The sequence below is a fragment of the Fistularia commersonii genome, chromosome 4 (assembly GCF_037954325.1).
Source record: "Fistularia commersonii isolate RoL2024-O1a breed Wild chromosome 4, RoL_Fcom_v1.0, whole genome shotgun sequence".
NCBI lineage: Eukaryota > Metazoa > Chordata > Actinopteri > Syngnathiformes > Fistulariidae > Fistularia > Fistularia commersonii.
The window spans coordinates 12,351,464-12,370,395 of record NC_141287.1 but is presented as its reverse complement, the minus strand read 5'-3'; the positions used below and the strand labels follow the sequence as shown (position 1 = coordinate 12,370,395).

The 18,932-nt window shown below is 48.2% G+C and overlaps 1 protein-coding gene across 5 annotated transcripts in view; it reads left to right on the top strand.

Moving 5' to 3' along the window:
• Positions 1-18,446, top strand: part of hdac4 (histone deacetylase 4) — a 147,400-nt gene extending 128,954 nt beyond the window's left edge. For 4 of the 5 annotated variants that reach the window (XM_086145331.1, XM_086145332.1, XM_086145334.1 and 1 more), the window contains 3 exons: positions 11,991-12,075; positions 14,181-14,322; positions 14,409-18,446. In XM_086145331.1, the coding sequence (XP_086001457.1) occupies positions 11,991-12,075; positions 14,181-14,322; positions 14,409-14,448 (267 nt within the window). In that variant the 3' untranslated portion in view covers positions 14,449-18,446. The remainder of the gene's footprint in view (positions 1-11,990; positions 12,076-14,180; positions 14,323-14,408) is intronic. The other variant, XR_015106039.1, reaches the window with a different exon arrangement.
• The last annotated feature ends 486 nt before the right edge of the window (positions 18,447-18,932 follow it).

Below are 18,932 nucleotides of genomic sequence, written 5' to 3'. Positions count from 1 at the left end.
TAATGGGCGTGGCTTAAAAGTTCACGTGAGTTCCTATGAAACTGTAAAATACCCTGCCTCGGAGTGGGAGCTAAAGTGGTTCTAGGAACCGAGGTCCTGGTTCCAATGTCGTTTGAATGGCAGATGTAGTTTCGGCAAAATGGATCCCAAAGGAACGCCAGAATGTTCCCAAAGTGAAAGCCACTATAGATAGCATCATTTGTCCTTTGCACAAATGAAAGCAGTTATGAAAATGTTATGCCCGATCCTTGCGTGTCCTCTTCTCAATAACTTACGCGTGTCACGCCGCCTCGACGTCGAGACAAAACATGTAAATAGCGCTCGACAAATATCCTGGCCGTATTTATTTCAGTGTAAAGTGAGGCATGTCAGCGCCCTTACAGATCGCACTGCGGATCACGGGCGAGTATCCGGACGGACAGCCTTGTTGTAACTTGATTTATTTTGAGAATGTGACCTCTCCCGAGTCACGAGCGCACGCCCCGAGTGTTGGCTGTAATAGGAATAGCTACTGTACCTGCTGAATCCATCATCTTCTCCCCCGTGACACTTCGAGAGCAGTCATACCGACGGGGGCTCGGACCTGCCTTTTCTTCACTTTCCACTGTACCTTCTGGACACGACCCTTCGTCTTGTCGTTTCACCGCTCGTGAGAGACCGCCACACGAAATAACAACATTGAGTAACTGTGGCGTGAATGGCAGACCAGGTTGAGAGTCCTGGGACGGCTCGCTTGTTGTTCTTGCCAATCAATTTGTACTTGCAGCAAGTTGGTGATCACACATGCTTGGCTTCAGGAAGAGAAAATGATCCAACCTGATTATTGTTTTTCCTGTGCTCATTCTGGAAATGTACAAATCTGCCTTTGGATTTCTAGCTCTTGTTGTGGCTCTGAGTGAGTTCTCGGAATCCTTGAACAGCCCCTCTGGCCGGTGTGGACTATTGGATCGAAATCAAAAAGAGCAATATTACTATCAAGTGGAACACGAAAGATGCAGACCGGCTTCCAAAAGATGATCACCGGTACGCCGGGCTGAACCAGGTTCAGCATGGAGCAAGCGGCGTCTTCAACCTTCAAGATTAAGGAGTTTATAAAGTCTGACACCGCAGACCTCCCTGCAGATAAAATTCGAAACGAGGCACCGAAACACAGCTCAAGAATGCACAAGGCCCCCAGATGCAGAATTAGCTTGAAATTACCGAGAAATCAGTGGGACTTAGCTAAACCTAAGTGACAAAGCAAGGAATGGGCTATTTTTTGTAAGAAGTCAACTACAAATAAGCAGAGGTCAACCTGAAGTTTGGCAAGAAACTGACTTGAGACTTGCAGGTCATCAATTGAACAACTAAGCATGACATTTCTGGAAATTGGGGAAGATGCTGAGCACATAACAAACGAATTTCAGATTTGTACGACTTTAGCACCACTCTCACTGATGGAACTTTGAGCAGTTCCTTGACCCTTTTAGGAACTAGGCCTTTTTTGTGCATCCTCTGTTCCTAGAACCATTTTAGCAAAGCAGGGTCTTCTTTAGGGTACTTGTATGCCTTAGTTTGGTGGTGATAGGTAGAGTTCATAGCGGCCATGACTAGATGCTTAGTGTGGGACTGCGGACTGCTATCTAAAAAAACAAACAAACTTCTGAGCATTGGTCAGCTGGGACGGCTCGCTTGGAGAGGAGAGAAGCAGCGAGAAATAGAGCGACAAAGAGGTCCAAGGTCTTCCTGGCCGCGGCCCCACCGAGGAGTTTCCAGGGCTTGCAGAAGAACAGCAACAACTTGGCCAAAATAAGTCCGGAGTTAGCTAACGGCGGTGTTCTAGACACAGAGAAGCAGTACGGGGAGAAGGTAAAAACACTTCAACCCGTCTGATAGTCCGTGGTTATTATTCCTGCCGTACAGAACATGGACGCTGCAGCAACTTCACTGTATTTGAGTGTTGCGCTAAAAGTGCGTGTTCCAGATACTTGTGTCGCACCTGCCGTGATCCCTTACTGCCTGTGATTGTACAAAAACTAAAAAGGAGGCTAGTTCCTGGAGCTAAATTCAAGTTAGACACTCCTTTTCTTTCCAAAAGCGGCAATTTTCTTGATTGGAATGGTCGTCGTGTTCAAATCTTTCAGAGTTTTGTCAGACGAAATCAAAGATCATTGTCTGCGAAAAGCGAGATATGCTCAAAAATCCCTCCAAACCACCTCAAATCTTCGACCACATCCCGTGCGTTTTCAGGTCATTGCATGTCACCTCCTTTTCATAACCGAGCGAATATTGTTTTACCTGCAATCACTGAGGCTCCTGTGAAACCGCGGACTCCCCCCTCGCTAGGGAGGCCCACCTCGCCGCTTTGAAAACATCTGCTGAAGTGTGTTTCTCCTCGATGCAAGGACAGTCCTGCCGGATCCCGCTCCGCCTGCGAGGGGGGAAATGCTACAGCCTTAATCTAATAATTTCACCTACGCTGTGACTCAAAGCTACATAGCAGTGCAATTACAGCTGGGCACGATTCAGGAATTCAAGGACACTCCAACAGGGTGGATGCTTTTCGCTGTCATGGGTTGTTTTTTTTTTTTTTTTTTTTTTGTACGGAGGACTTCCCGTTCGAAGGACACTCTCCTCGCTCACAACGCAGCCCCGCTGCAAAAATAATGAATTGGATCAGGGGGTCGGCGTCTTGGGTTTCAGCAGCCCGCGGAGCACCAGACGCAGCGAGGGGTTTGATGGAGGTCACTGGATGAGTGCCACAGGGAGCTGAAAATTCGAAAATAGGCAGGAGGCGGCGAGCGTCAATTGCCCGGGCCCTGCAGGACGCCGCTCTCACCCGTTCACCCGAGGCCCCCGTCGGCAGGACACATCTGAAAATGGTTACCCTCACACCTCCTGCAGCAGGGTCGGCCGGGCCCGGGGATCAGATAATGGAGGGAAACGGAGTAATCATTTGAAGTGGTGAGGTGGAGGGGAGGGTTGTTATGAAGCAGCTGCAGAGTCTTGTACCTATGCAGGTTTGCAAAGTCCAGAGGGGCTGATGTGCAGGATTTCAAAAAGGAGAATGTGACAAGCAAGACATCTATGTGGGGCCGTAGCCCGAAGATTATCTTGAGCTCCTGGGCCATCACTCCTGGAAAGAGACAACGCTGTACATTAGCGGCCCTCAACTTTTTCCGTACCAAGGACCGGTATTTTGCATGAAAATGTTTCCACAGTTCGAGGCGCGGGGTTCAAATGACAAAAGCTTTTATTAGTTCACAGTATTTACTGTGATTACACCCCTGAAACCTAGTATGTTTTAGCTTTGCGAGGCGGATCAAACCCATTTGTTTGCCAGATCTGGCCCGCAGGCCTTGACGTTGACATAGAGGAACCTTGAAATCAGGGGGACGTGTAGTGGTCAGACCCTTTCGCTCTCTGGGAACACTTTGCAGTCCCTAGAACCTTTTCAGGAACATGGACGTTTCTTGGTGCATTTCGACAGCAGAGGAACCAGAGAGCAAGGACCTCAGTTCCTAGAACCGTCTTAGCTCCTCGTCCGAGGCGGGGTCTTCCTCCATCTCCGTAGCAACTCATGTTACTTGGTCAAATGGGATGGTGATCGACTGCAATCTACCTTCTCTACAGGACCTGTACACTTCTAGGACCCACAGGCACGCAGGCAAGATCCTGGGTGACCCCTCCCAGCCAGAACATAGACTTTTTGAACCACCTCCCTCTGGCAGTGGGCTGTGGTCCATCAGGACCAAAACTACCCGCCATAAAGTCTCTCTTCCCATCGACAGGCCTCGCTTCCCCACTGACACTGTCCCAACCCCTCTAACTTTGCACAACTTGCCACTTTGCACCTCCAACCACAATCGCCCAGATTTCACCCTTAATTTATTTAATGCCTCTTTCATGTTGTCTGTTTAGCACCGTTAGCCATAGCAAATTCCTCGTACTGGATTTTTGCACCGTAGGGCGCACTTAAAATCTTTAAATTTTCTCAAAAATCTGCCGTGCACCATATGTCTGGATTCTTGGAACTATGTGGTCCACTGCGCTCAAAAATTTGTCAAAATGTTTTAGCGCAACTTTGGGAAACAACGACGCCGCTCCGTTGTCCCATTCCACCTGACACAGGGACGTATGAAGCCCGTCCTTGGTTGAATAGTTGACGTTCGATAACTAATTATGTAGTACTGGAATACAACCGTGTTCCAACCTCACACTACTTTTAGGTAACCACTATCAGTGGCAATGATAAACCAATCAGAGAACAGAACGTTTACCCCTAACACTTTTTGTAATACCGGTACATACTGTGCTTCAACATAATATTACTGTACATTTGTGTGTATGAGGACCCCCCCAAAATGGCACCTGTTAAGAGACATACTTTCGAAGTGGAATTCAAACTCAAGGCTATCGGTCGCGCATTAGATCATGGCAGTAGAACAGCTGCGAAAGAATTCAACATTAATTAATCAGTGGTAGGAAAGTGGGGGAAGCAAGCAGATGAACTGCACCAAGTAAAGATTTCTGAGGGAACAAAGCGTGATAAAAAAAAATAAAAATAGACCCGTTCATTGATATTGCACCTTGGTGCACCATATGGTCCGTAAAATAGGGTAGTTGTAATTACTTGGTGATTAAAGCGATTCGGATAGTGACGTCAGAATGGTGCAAGACCGTACAGGTTAAGGGTGACGTCAGCTCTGAACAAAAGGGCCGATGACGGCACTCTGATAACGGGCGATACAAGGGGAGAGGGGAAGGGTCTGAAGGTCCCCGATCGGATCAAAATGGCAGGAAGCGAGCGCCTTTATCGTAATCTCAGTGAAGGTCTCAGTAATGGACGTGGAATGTAGCTGGAAAACATCAGCGAGGGATTGAGCAAGAGTCTGGTGTGCACTCGCTGAGCTCCGAGGGCATTTCAGCCCCATCGCAGACGGATCGGGACCTTGGACGCCGAAAAGACCGGCGGAATTGAGTCGAGATAAGTCAGACTCGGTTTTTACAGCTTCAGATCACAACACGGTTGTCTGATGACACTTTCCATGTAGAGCGGGACCGGACCGCACTCTTCGAAAGGATCCACAGAAACCATACGTTCACTATGAGCAAGGCACTTGGAGACGGCGGCGAGGAAACGCCGCCTTTATCCGTGCAGAAAGCTTGGACGGATCCCAGTTCGATGCAGGCGGCCTTCCGTCTGCCTGGAGCGGTTGGGGTACAATTTTAAAACAGACTCTTCCCAAGGTCTCCTTTTTGTTCAGACCTTTGAAACGCTGTCATTCATTGGATATTTTATTGATTTTTTTTTTTTTTTTTTTTGCACTACTTTCATTGACATTTTTGGCCGGTTTCTCTGCAGTTTCCTTTGATTTCAGCTTCCAGATCAGAATTCACTGAACCCCCCTGCTGGCATCCCTTCCATTGAATTTTCTCTTGAAAATATGACAATTATTTTAAAGCTGCCGTCTTTGCAGAGCCATGTATGGACAGTCCAGCCCAGAGAGCAACAGGCAAATCAGTTTGAGATTTGTCATTTCCAGAGTTTTCAGAGAGCTTGTGGAGTGATAGTGGAGGAGAATAAGTAGGCTCAGTCATTAGCTGCACAGAAAGGAATTTTACAAAGGAATTTCCCCTATGGGGATCAATAAAGTTTATCTTATTTTATTAAGTGTCCAACTCGAATTTGATTCCAGGAACTACTCACTTCCAGAGAAACCTTTTTTTGTTTTACAATTTCCCAGACCAGGGGTCGGCAACCTTTACCACTCAAAGAACTTTTGGAGCCGTTTCCCCACAGTAAAGAAAACACACAATCCGTTTGAAATTTTAAAATGAATTAACACGGCATATAACCTTATTTTTGGCCTTTATGCTGTGTATAAGCAAAATATTACAATTACAAAAACAAAAACAATTACATTTCTGTATGAGACAACACATTTTGAACTCCAAAAAGAGACGCCGGGTTGAAGGTTACTTTTAAGCAAAATACTCAAAGTCTATTTGAGTCCTCCTTGTATTTATAAAAACTTAAATTATCCACCGGCAGTAAACCAAAAATGCCGGTCCTCTCTCTCTGTGTACTTCTGGCACATGCAAAAATATTTTCACACATTTTATTTAGATGTTACGAGATCACCGTTAATCTTCAAATTTAAAATGGCGTTTTAATAATGAACGAACTAAAATAAAATATATTTTAATTAAATACTCGTTAATTATATTCAAAAGCCACAGGGAGCGGCATCAGAGGGATCAGAGAGCGGCGGGTTGCCGACCCCTGGCCCGGGCAGTAAGGGACCACGGTAAAGACGTGCACCTTGAGCCCCCAACTGAAAAACAAACCTTTAAGAAGTAGTACAGGAAGAAAAGATGGAAAGCTCAGATGCGTTGGAATTGTTTTCATCTTACCTTGCTAAGAACCCCGCCGCGAGCTTACTCCGTACTTATTTTAGCCAAAAAGTTCACGTGGAAACCCATCCGTGGCGTAGCAGGGGCTACATGAGCTCGGACTTTTTCGTCGCTCCATTTCTCACTGCTTCTTTCCATTTTGTTGCAAGAAAACAGCTGACTAATGTAGGATCCTTTTTACAAATTGCACTCTCCGGTCCGCAAGAAGTGGCTTTTGAACACCGAAAAAGACCTTGCCGAGGTCCAGAGTCCCTGGTTCCTCTGCTGCCCCAGTGCACCAAGGAAGGTTCTCCGATCTGCAAAAAATGTTCCTGCAGTGTGTCAACGCCGACTGACGCCGCAGTTGCATCTTCTGGTCGGCCGTCCTTCGATCTGCGTGATGGATTGGTCCACGGAGACGCCATCACGGACGTACCAGATCTCGCCACATCATGTAGATCGCGTCATTTCTACCAGGGACCGGTTTTATACATGGAAATACTTTCGTGGATCGGTTAGAGGTGCAGGGGCTCAACTATTTCACTTTATATTAGGCAATTACAAGAATTTTGCGTTGACTGCAACTAATAAATAGCAGGCGCGGAGCTGGTGTATCACCTATTGTGAGGAACCTGTAAGCGAGGGAGTAATCTTGATCATTTCTTTTAAATGCAGCTTCCCTTTTGCCGGCAGTTTTCAACGCTTCTGCGCTCTCATCGTTTGCTCGTTTCCTCCCGAAAAAGCTCTCCGGCGACTTTTGTTCCTGACGCAAGGGCCAGCTTGTGGCTGATGTGGCTGATTCCTGTGCATCGTGTATTTGCAAGTGTATTTGCAGTCCCTATGTCCTCTATTTTAAGTCGCTTTGGATAAAAGCGTCTGTCAAATGCAATGTAATGTAATGTAATGATGTGTGAAACAGCGCGGCCGTAAGGCGAAGGCGGAAACGGTCGTTCAAAATAAGATCCGGAAGTTCAAATGAAAAAACTATATTGTGTACCAAAAATGATTTTCTTTGCCGATCGGTGCCAAATGATTAGCGGGGACCCCTGATGTTGATGCAAACAGGACATTTGTTTCCCAGCGTTTGATATTCAATTCAAGAGAAATTCAATTGGATTGAAGTTAAAAAAAAAAAAAGATATGTCTGTGTGTAAACATTGTAAAGGCACTCCATGCATCCTCTCTAACCTGGTGTGTCACCGGTGTTTTACTGCTCGCTAGTGTGAAATATATGCCTGCTTTTACTGGCGGGGGTAAGACAAGCTATGCCATAATGAGCGTTGGGTTTCCTTTGAAAGCGGCTCAAATGATCTGGGAAAGAGAGGGATGAAAATTGCTGAATGGACTTTACGGGCGTTTTTTATTCGCCCCCGCCGACGCAGTGCGTAATCGCAAAGTCTTTCTTGTTAAATAGCTCATGAATGATGTATTGGCGACTGCGCTCGTCAACTCTGAACCCGGGACTAATTGATGATTGCCCGCAAACAGATGTTGGCCCCTGCGAGAAGCGCGGTTGTTAGCAATTATTTGATAAACAACAGGCTAATATGCTAATTGTTCCCATCTGCCTGTGAGGGCTTTTTTTGGCGTGTTTACACTCCGGTTACAGTAAGACGCTCGAATTCACCTGTCCCCCTTGGGCCCGGCCGTTCCCCCCGCCGCCTCCCGTGACAACAAGGCAAACCCCCCCCCCCTCGTGGAAAAGGTCACCTGGTTTGCACAATACACGTCATTACCTCGTTCAGTTAGCATAACATAATCAACTGGTTGCGGTGACCGCCAAACGTATACACACGGACACAACAGTAAACAATGGACGCCTTGTGCAGCTTTCTTCTGCTGAACAAGTGGAATCCCTCGTTTTTTTTATTTTTTTTGGGGTTTTTTTTTCCACTGTTTTTGTTTCAGCCTTCCCCCTGGAATGTTTTCACCGGGGCACATTCCGGACTCTTGGCTCGCCGCTTTCCATAGTGTCTCGTTGGCCTGGACTTCAGTCGCTCGGAAGGGAGAGGTTTGAGATAGAGCCGCGTCCGGTCGCGTCCACGCGATGGACGCCGCAAGGACGGAGGGCCCCGGAGCCGGGAAACTCAAATAAACACACATGGAGCAGACAAAATGTCTGAGTACGGTAGACGTGTGTGTTGCCCTACCTGCCAGGTGGAGGCCCCCGGAGTACCCTGACAAGAGCCATTAAAGTTTATAAGCGTGAGGCCCGGTTGTCAATCACGCAGACAAGCCGCCGCCCCCCCCTCCAGTTCAACCCCCACTCTGAGGTGAAACCCTTGGAGAACCCCTGACCCCGCTCCGACGGGGAGCCGAGGCGTCCCGGGTCGGAACGGGCAGGGCTCCGGCGAGCTGGAGTGACGGCGAGGGTTACGGGAGGCACGGCAAAAAGATTGACAGTTTCAAGCTGAGGAGCGGCCGGGGGTGGGGGGGGGAATCTGGGATCGGCGTGATGAAAGTCATGCTTTCTCACCCAAAAACCGCAGCGGTCTCCCAGGACCCGACATGAAAGCGTTGGATCGGATCCGTGGTTGACCGTTCCCAGGTGCAAGGCGCTGTCCGGACCAAAAATAGCGGCTCGACCACAAGGCGGGTGAGGCGCCCCTTCGGTCTAGTAAATCTCAGCGCTCGGTCGAGCCCCCGGCTGACTGAGAGATTTTACCTGACTCGTGACTTTACGGCACGCCGTATTGTTGACGAGCCTTGACTCGGGTCATTCGCGTGATTGATCTACTCGGTTTTAAGAGGTAAACGGCAAAACTTCTGAGACGTCCTACAGATCATCAGCGTCCTGCGCCTGGAAAAGACCAGAAGAGGAGCAAGAGGAGCTCGATGCCAACCGTCTGAGTGCAGCCGCTTTGTTGGGCGGTCAGCAGGCTCAATATCGGACACCGTCAGACATTTTGTTTTGCAAGCTATTACCAATTATTCATTCATTTATTTGATATCTGGAACCGGAGCTATCACAGCTGTCATTGGATGTGAGGCAGGGTTCAGCCTGGACCAATCACAGGGCCACATACAGAGACAACATTCACCCCCTCGTTCTCCAAATACAGAGACATATTGATGTATTTACACCCAAACTAATACATCAAATTGAGATATACAACAACTGCAATTATCAAAGGATTGAGCGCACCTGAATATGCACCGCATCAGGTAAAAATAACTAAACAAATATGTTTGTGCATATACAGGCAGCAGATGTCCATGTTGTAATATGATATATTTACTGCCCAGAAAGATGTGACACAAAAATTTTTATTTTTTTATTTTTAATTAAATACATACCAGTAACATCCACAAATACGCGCTGGAATTTTTTTTTTTTCCTAACAGTATCTGTAACACAGCTGATCCATTAATTTTCAACCCCCGCTTTTTCCATCTCCAGCTGATCGCTATCTTCTTCTTCATCATCTGCGCACTAAAACCAATAAAGTGGTCTCTTTTTTTTTTGGTGTCAGAATAGAACGGTCTCAGAATTTCACGGTAATTTCATCGGTCCGATGTGTCGAGGCGAAATGTCTCGGCGGCGTGAAGTTCCTCTTTAGCCCCAAAAAAATCCATAAATTAGTGGCATCATTGTTTAAACCGCAGCGTTCAAAGCAAGAGAAAAGTAGTGGCTTATAGTCCGGAAATTACAGCATTCACTCCCTCATTCACACGTCATGTAGAGACTCACAACCCTGTCATTCACCAAATATGGAGACAAACAACAATTCACCCTCTCATTCACACATCTGGTCAACTCCGGGATAATCGCCAGCGCCGATCCTGCAGACCGTCAGGAGCTTTTAGTAAACCGGTTAATAAAAGCTGGTCTCCTGCCTGTCAGCTAATTAACCGCCGACGCAACGTAAACAATTTCTGCACAAGCTCCGCTCTACACGTGTGTGTGTGTGTGTGTCCATGATGTAGCCTGTCGTGACACAGCAGGATTAAAGTATGCCTCTCCCCAGACCCTCGATCGTCCCCGAGGACCCCCCTCCTCCCCACGCTATTTCTTCTAATTAAAAGAAAAACTTCCAGTCTGGGGAGCCGAGCATCGCCGGGGGCAACCATGTCATTTTTCCTCCTCACTGTTCACAGCTTTGCTCCCAAATATCAAGGCGGACCTTCTCTCCCTCCCTCTCTCTCTCTCTCTCTCTCTCTCTCTCTCTCTCTCTCTCTCTCTCTCTCTCTCTGTTGTTGTTTAATTCCGCCGGGATTGTGACCGAGCAGAAACAGTTCGAGCCGAGCTGAATGGGCCTTTTTTGACAAAAAAGAAAAGAAAAAAAAAAAGAAAGGATGAGAGCGTGTCGTATGCGCAGTCGGCCAAAGGGGAAATTAAATCATTCCGGGTTGGGACGGCGCTTTGGGGAAAAGCCCAGTTTCCTCTCAATTGCAGTTTTGGAGCTGCTCTCCCTGAGGTTCGCCTTCTTTTTTTCGTGTGTGTGTGTGTGTGTGTATTCGTGTGTTTGTATGTGCTGGCAGTTTCCATGTGTGTGTGTGTGTGTGTGTGTGTGTGTGTGTGTGTGTGTGTCCTCTGGGTGGAACACAGTACAAAGTGCACATTGTAGTATTGTAGTTTTGTTTTTTTGTTGTTTTTTTTTTTTTTTGCTTGGTCCGAGTAGCGAGGCTCTTGTGAGCAGGCGATGGCGTCCCGACTGCGGCCTGTTTTTTTTTTTTTTTGTATTCTTTTTCTTGTTTTTTCCTTTTCTTTTGCGTCAGCAACCCCAGTCTCAAAGTGATTCAAACTCGGGGACCGCGATCCGCGTTCGGCTTTCCGGTTCAGGTGAGGTGAACGCTTGCAAGGACACATCCGGTCAGTGTATCCGAAAAGTGAGCGCTCGGCTGGTCGAAAAGCTGTCGGCGGGAAGCCGCAGGGAGTCACAGGCCGCTTAAATCGGAGGGGCTCAAACGGTTTTGGGCCTCAGCTCCAAAAATAAAAGGTGCTAGACACACCCGCCCCCACACACACATGCACTCATGGCATTGTGATTATGGCAGAGGAAGTCTGCCTCACTTCTAGGCTTTTGCCTGCATTTCTTTTCTGCTTTTTTAGCTGCAGATATGGTGGAGGGGGTGCGGCTGCAGCCAGAGAAGGTCCCTGGTTGGATTCCCCTTTCTGTTTGGAGCCTTCATGTGTTCCCCTTGCGGGCGTGAGGTTCCTCCTGCGGTCCCAAAACATGATGGAGGTTCATCTGAGACCCCAAATTTCCCATGAGAGAGTGAACGGTGTTGCCCGTTTATCCTACCTGTCACCGGGCAAGATCCTTGATTCACCCAGGATCGATTACGTCCACTCATCATTCGCTTTTTCACAGAGCCGTCATAGATACAACCATTTACACCTTTGGGCAATTTAGGGTCTCTGATGAAGCTCCTGCATGTGTTTGGACTCTGGGAAGAACCCGGAGATCCCAGAGGAACATGGAGACTCCACACAGAAAGACTGTCGGAATCCAACCAGGGACCGTCTTGGTGCGACGAATCAAAACCCGCCCCGCCTTTTTACAGCGTAAACAGGACAGGTTTACTTATATTTAAATATGAGACCCCTTACCTCTTACAGACGGTGCCACGAACCTGCACTGTAACATGACATGTAACTGTGCCTGTTTCAGTTGGACCCCATTCCGGACGAGGTGCTGCAGCAAAGACCGAACGCCAACGCCGTCCACTCCATGGAGAAGGTCATCGAAGCTCACAGTGAGTGATCTGCTGCTACTAGATTTCTCATATCTAGTCAGGTTTTAGTTAAAATGCAATTGTCTGACGACGCTTTCCATGCAGAACAGGTCTTTAAGATGATGGGCAGCCTTCCGCCTTGACCGCACTCCTCAAAATGAGCATCAGAAAGCATACATTCCCCCAGAAACATCATACAGATCCCAGTTCAAAGTGGGCGGCCTTTTCCCTCAATCTAACACTTTGAAAGTATTTAATAATAATAATAATAATAATTGTATATTAGGCACCTTTTTCAACACTTCGGGACAGCATACAGATGTACCGGTGCAGGAACCTCAGTTCGAAATGGGCAGCCTTCTGCATCGAACCCCCATGAGCCGGGAAGGACAAGCACTAATGATCAGTGCTAACAGCTACATGCTAATAGCCGAAATGATGCCGTTAATATTCACAAAAGAAACAATAACGGTGGACGCCTGGCTAGGCGCTGCAGTTCATGGCATTGTTACTCTTATGGGATGTAAACCAGATGGACTGTTATTTATGTGCTCAATCAGATGTTAGCGTTGGAGATAGGGTTATTTGAAATGGTTGCTAGGAGCGAGCGAAACGAGAAGCGTCATCAAACAGATGGCACGTCGGCACGTAGCGGTAGCTCACGTTAGCACCTCCTTTGAGACAGAAACATTTCATTCCTCAGACGGCCCGGGGCCACGCCAGTTTACCCATGACTTCATCTGCAGATTTCATTTACGCTCCAGCGCAAAACAAGCAAGGAGCAGCTGATGATGAGTCCACCTCCATGTTTGTTTATATCTGAAGTCTCGTTCAATCAGGAAAGTTTCTGCGGGATCCGGACGCTGCAGCCTCTCCTCTGAAGTCATTCAGGCTTTACCACCAAGTGTGTGGTCCCGCATCTCCCGCCTCTGAGCCTCTTCTTCTCTTTTTCGGATCATATTTCTGGTCGTGGAGATTGGTTAAATCTGTCATTATGTCCTCTGGTCTCCCGCGTTTGAAAAATTGCTTGAGCTTATGAAGATTATGCACTCTGAAGTTGGTCAGCGATGACATCATGGATCCAGGGGTCGGAGCACCGACGCATCAGCACCTGGTTTCCAGGGCATAAAACGTGCGCAACCGTTGTGATATTCACAATCGATGTCCACTTTTGGACAGAAAAGTTGAGGGTAGCGTCCAAGTTGAATTTAGTTCCCGGGACTAGACTCTTCCACTTTTTGGTTTTGCGTACCTGCTGGCAGTGGGGGACCACGGTAGGGACTGGTGTGATTAGCATCCTAAAGCGCCACACTCAACAACAAATCTTATGAAAGAAGACGGGGAAGATGACATGGAGATGCTGCAGCGTTCATGTTCTGCATGGCGGAAACAATATTTATAGCCTATACCCAACTACAGTGGGGTTGAAGTGTTTGTATATTCTCCTTACGCTGCTTTGCCTTGCGAAGAACCCTGTTAGCGATTAGCTAACTCCACACTCATTTTAACTGTTGGAACCGTTGATGTTTCTCTTGCAAGCCCTGGAAACCCCTCTGTGGTGTAGCAGTCTTACTGTTCTGTCCTACTTGTCGCAAGGAAACAGCTGACCTGTGACCACCGTAGGTTATAAAAACAGCGTTCCACTGGTATTTGGTAATGGGTGTGGCTTATGAGTACCACCGACCACCAAGAACCTATGGACTCTAAAAAGATCATGACCCAGAGTAGGAGCTAAAGCGGTTCTGTCATCCCTGGTCCCTCTGCTGTCCAAATGGACCGAAAGCAGCCTACTCCCACAAAATGTTCCTCCAGAGCGAAAGCAGCTATGTACACGTGATTTTGAAAACCTCCAGTCAGACTGTCTTTTTAGCAGATTCAAGTTTGGCCTCGAGAAGCAGCATCTTGTCTATGCAAATCAAGACACATGGATGACATCCCATCCAGTTGCCTGTGGCACTTTTCAGTTTATACTCGTGATTTTTGTACAATTGCAGCCGTGCTTTTCTGACCGATTTAACGGACTGGAGAATTCTGTCCAGCCGTGAGAATCGGAAATTACGGCGCGCAGTGGCCGTGATGCCTTCAGTGGTACGTCTGAGGTTTCTCACTGCGCTTCTTGTTTGTAGGTAAATACTGGCGCTCTCTGCAGCGCTCCGCCTCCACGCTGGGGTGCTCTCTGAGCGAAGCCCTCAAACGAGACGCAGAGGAGGCTGAAACCGTCACCGCCATGGCCTCTTTGTCAGTCGCCAACAAGCACATCGGAAAGAGGTACGTTACGCCAGCGAGGGGACCTCTAGAGAAAAGGAGTTCTCCTTTAGCTGAGATCAACGAATAACCGCTCTTGTTTTATTCAGGGCCGAAGAGGAGCCGATGGAAGAGGACGCACCAATGTAGAGAAGAATCCTTGAACTTTTCCTTTTCAACGCCGCTCCCTCGTCCCCCCCTTGCACTGCGCCGAGGCGGGGGCGAAAACTGCGAAGATGACTGGTCGGCGCCAACGTGTCGCATCCTCCCATGACACATCTGACATGGACCATTCCACGAGTGCCAGTAACCTTTAGAAACACCAGGCAGACGTCGATGGGTCGATGCCGAAGTCTCCTTTTTTTTTTTTTTTTTTTTTTTTTTGTACCTTTTTCTGTCTCGTCTCCAAAAACGAAACCACCAGAGCTAATGTGATTGTGACTCTGCGCTCTACGTCGCACCGTCCCAGCTCTCCCCAGCCACCCGGGCGAATGGAAACAACTCTCCGAGGTGATAAAGGTCCACAGGTATTTGGACAGTTAAAGACTGTGCCTTTTTTTGAGGGGGGGCTCTGTTGAATCACAGTGACAAGACCTTTGCCTTAAAGGAGAGAAGAAAAACAGGCTTGGAAGCAGGTCCTGATCTCCGCTGCTCCTCCACATTTCCGTTACGCCAGGGCATCCAATAGCCTCCCATGTTGTCAGCACATAAAACTGGAGTGGCCTCGGCATGTTTACCTGTACTTTCCCCACTTCCTGTCTTTCCTTTCAACCGTCTTGTTTGAACCATGGCTCCCGAAGGTCACTTCCAGCCATAAGATGGAGTTGCCTTTAAGGCGGAGTTTGTCCCCATAGAACAAGAGGCACTGTATCCCTTCTCTTTCCGGGGCTTGTTTGAACCTCGGCTCCAGAAGGTCACCTCCGGCCACAAGTTGGAGTTGCCTTTGAGGCCGGGTTTGTCTCAATTACACAAGAGGCGCTGCTTCAGTTCTCTTACGAGGAGCTAATTTGAACCACGGCTCAGAAGGTCACTTCCAGCAAGAAGTTGGAGTTGCCTTCGGGGTGGAGTTTGTCCCTGTCCGATAAGAGGTACCGCTTCAGTTCTCTTACCGGGGCTAGTTTGAACCTTGGCTCAGAAGGTCAACTCGCGCAACGATAAAGAGGTTCTTATTCAGGGGCTAGTTTGCTAGCATGCTCCGCTGGGAGACCCTGGAGACTGTAGTGCTTAGAACACTGACTAACTACCCGCGGTTCAGACATCTGGATTAGTTTCACGCTTTAGCAACGTCCCTGCCATAATAAGGCTCATACCACCTGGGAGTTTCCAGAGGGGTGTGACTGGGTCACACTAGCTGCCGTAACATCTGCCGCGCAAATGTCAGGTGTACCAGCGCGAGGCAGGTGTGCACGCGTCTCACACACAAACACTCACGCCGGGTTCAGTCCTCCATTTTTCGCTCAAACGCCGATGTGGCCGGTGGTTCAAACGCCTCGTGGCTGCACAGTTTGCTCACCGGCTCGGGATTCAGATGCATCACAGCCCACTGGCCCCCATCTTAGCGTGATTAGCTCGTCCAGTCCAAGGTACAATGGTGATCTATTTAATGAAGTAACAAAATAAGCCCTTAATTTACCTCTGGTTGAAAATTGTTTAATCAGCACGCTGCTCCTCCAAGGACCAAAGCCCCGCCCCCCTCTGGGGTTCCCCCCACACACACACACACACATGGGCCACAAATCTGAAGCTATCCAGGCTCTGCTCTCGCGGGCCGTAATGTGTTGAAGCTAATTTTTTAATGAGCCGCAGTCTGAGCAACGGCTGATCAAGAACACATGTGACCCTGAAGCGGTGTCACGAGGGACGGCGAGGAAGGGCATTTCGGTAGAGAACCGGAAAGTTTACGATTGGATTAATCTCTGGTTGCTGCAAGTTAAAAACAAAACGAAAAATGGCACATAATGGCTCCTATTCGGGAGCGAGCAGAGCCAAGATGGCGGCACATTAGCAAACCTCCACTGAAAACATTCCAGGCGATGGAGCGCCGCCTTCGCCTTCGTCTGCTCGCACGAAGTTTAGTCACAACACGAGATCTATGATGTAATCGACATGTTGTTACATCACCTCGGTGTGTGCGTGTGAGTGTGTGTGTGTGTGTGTGTGTATCCTGCAGAGCCAGATGAGAATTGGGGGGGCAAAGGGTTAAAATCCAGACGCCTAGCAAGTCATATTGGCCAGTGGGTTCGAACTTCCTGCCTATAACTTGTGCACACGTATGTGTGTGCGTGTGCGTGTGTGTGTGTGTGTGTGTGTGTGTGTGTGTGTGTGTGTGTGTGTGTGTGTGTGTGTGTGTCCTTCACTAGTAAACAGGAAGCCATGCCACATTTTTATTGCTGTTTTTCCTGTACATAAAGGACCGCCGCCGACTACTCCTGCTGTGTCTTCTCTGGACGCCACCTCTGTCCCCCCAACCCCTAAACGCCCCCCACGGCGAGCAGCGGCGCAGGCCGCACCCCGCCAGCGCGGACTCCAGACTTTTGACATGAGGTGTTTTGTAGATGGAAGGGTTTTTTTTGTTTGTTTTTTTTTTCCGCCGGGGGGGTTGAAAGGGTTTGTACTTTGTATACAACTGTGTATTTACTGTCTGTTCATAGTAGAGTTATATATGAAAAAGAAATGATATATTACACATACACACACACACACACACACACACACACACACACACACACACGGGTGTATATACACACATTCACAAGCTGTACCTTTTCTAGGGTGTTACTGAAGGCATTAACTGTCCTCACTGTCGTTGAGTGGGTTTTTTTTAGTAGCATTTACCGGTTTTCTTGTCTCATCGGTTGACGAGACGTCCTCCATTTGTTTCTTTGTGACGTTGAGCGTCTCATTCTGGACGCCACCGGTTAACTTGCAGTGAAAAAAAAACACCTGGGATCTATATTTACTAGAGTCCTGCATATTTTGAACATACACACACACACACACACAGTGTATTATATCACACCCGATCATCGCCGCCTCTCCCTTTCTGCAGATCTGACCCGAGCCGGCGTTCCGGCCTGGTCCGGTTCCCCCTCGTCCACGGTTCTGGGTTTCTGGGTGGGCCTCGTCGAAGTCCTGCAGGTGTTTGATCCGCATTTCTTTCCGCCCCCCAACCCCCCCCCCCCCCCCACCCCCCCCCACCCCTCCACCCACCGAGCTCCTTGGATCGGGTTCTCCGAACGGCTGCTCGCCACGGAGCGACCTCCGCCGCCCCCGGCGGTGACGCAACGCATCTAAATCACCTGCCTTCGGAAATCCTTTCCACATGTCCGCCTGTTCCCACAATGTGGATTTCCGAGGCAGGAGGACTCATTAGAAAGTCACTAATTCACCATCTCGGAGATGTTTTTTAATTCAATTTTACGTCGCAAGAACATCCAGGGTGACGTCGGGACAGACGTCTGCCGTTGGAAATCGTTTTCGTTTGACGGGAGCGAACTCCAAGGGCCGACTCTCATATGTCACGTCCAACTGAACGTCCCATCGATCGGTGAGAGGCGTCATTGACGTGTAAAGATCAAGCTGAGGTCCACGGCTCTCTAGCCATCACACCCAGAACTTTCCCGAAACCACAGGTGAGTCGGCAGCAGGCTGGATTTTAGAGGTGGCGTTTCCCCCCTCTTTAAGTCGGGAGGCGATCAGGGTTTCTCGGGAAATAAAACGGCAGTCCGAGACCAGCGTCAAGTAATCGGCGTCCGTTAGCGTAAGGAAAAGAAACACCGAACCTCACTGACATAACGGCTCCTTTTGCTTTCAATTCATCCCTTTGGGTGGTAAAATGGCATTTTTTCCAAAGGGTCCGTGGTTACGGTGAGAAGGCGATGATCATTCATTCATACATTCATTCATTCATTCATTCATCTATGGAGGTGATGACCACTGCAGTTCAGAAGGCGACGAGCTCTAGTTTATAAATGTAAAATTGAAAAAAAAAGAGGTTTTTAAAATTCTTGTTTTTTTTTTATTGTTTTTTTTTGACTTGTTCCATCGTTGTCACGGAAACTAGTACATTTTTTGTTTTGTTTTTTTTCTCAGAACTCTTTGCTCTAACATGTTGACATTTACAATATTATAAAGTATTGTTTTGGAAACGCTGCTTCCTGTCTTATGTCCCTCCAGAGGTCAGTTTGGCAATTTGATTCCCGCCAAAGTGCCGTTGAGCAAGAAAACAAGGTGCTTGTGACGGCTTGGTTAGCTGCTCCGCTGCGATTGGTGTGTGAGTGTGTGTGAAGGGGTGAATGCTATCAAGAAGTTGAGACCATGAGGTGCGAGGAGGCGATGTTTAACCTGGATGGGTCACCTGTCAATCAAAGGGCCACGTGCACAAGCATCCAACCACTGACCCGCTCATCCGCAAGGATCTTCAGTGGACTTACTGACTGTTTCCGGACTGAAGATGGAGAACAAGGAGAACCTCATACCAGCCAGGAACGTTCTCGCTGTGAGTCAAGATGTTGTTGTCACATATTAGCACGTTAGCGAAGCTTCTCTGGTCCTTTAAAGCAACAAGAAGATCAGGCAATTAACCAAGATGAAGCTTCATGATCTTCTTGCCGCTTTGAAGGACCAGAGAAGCC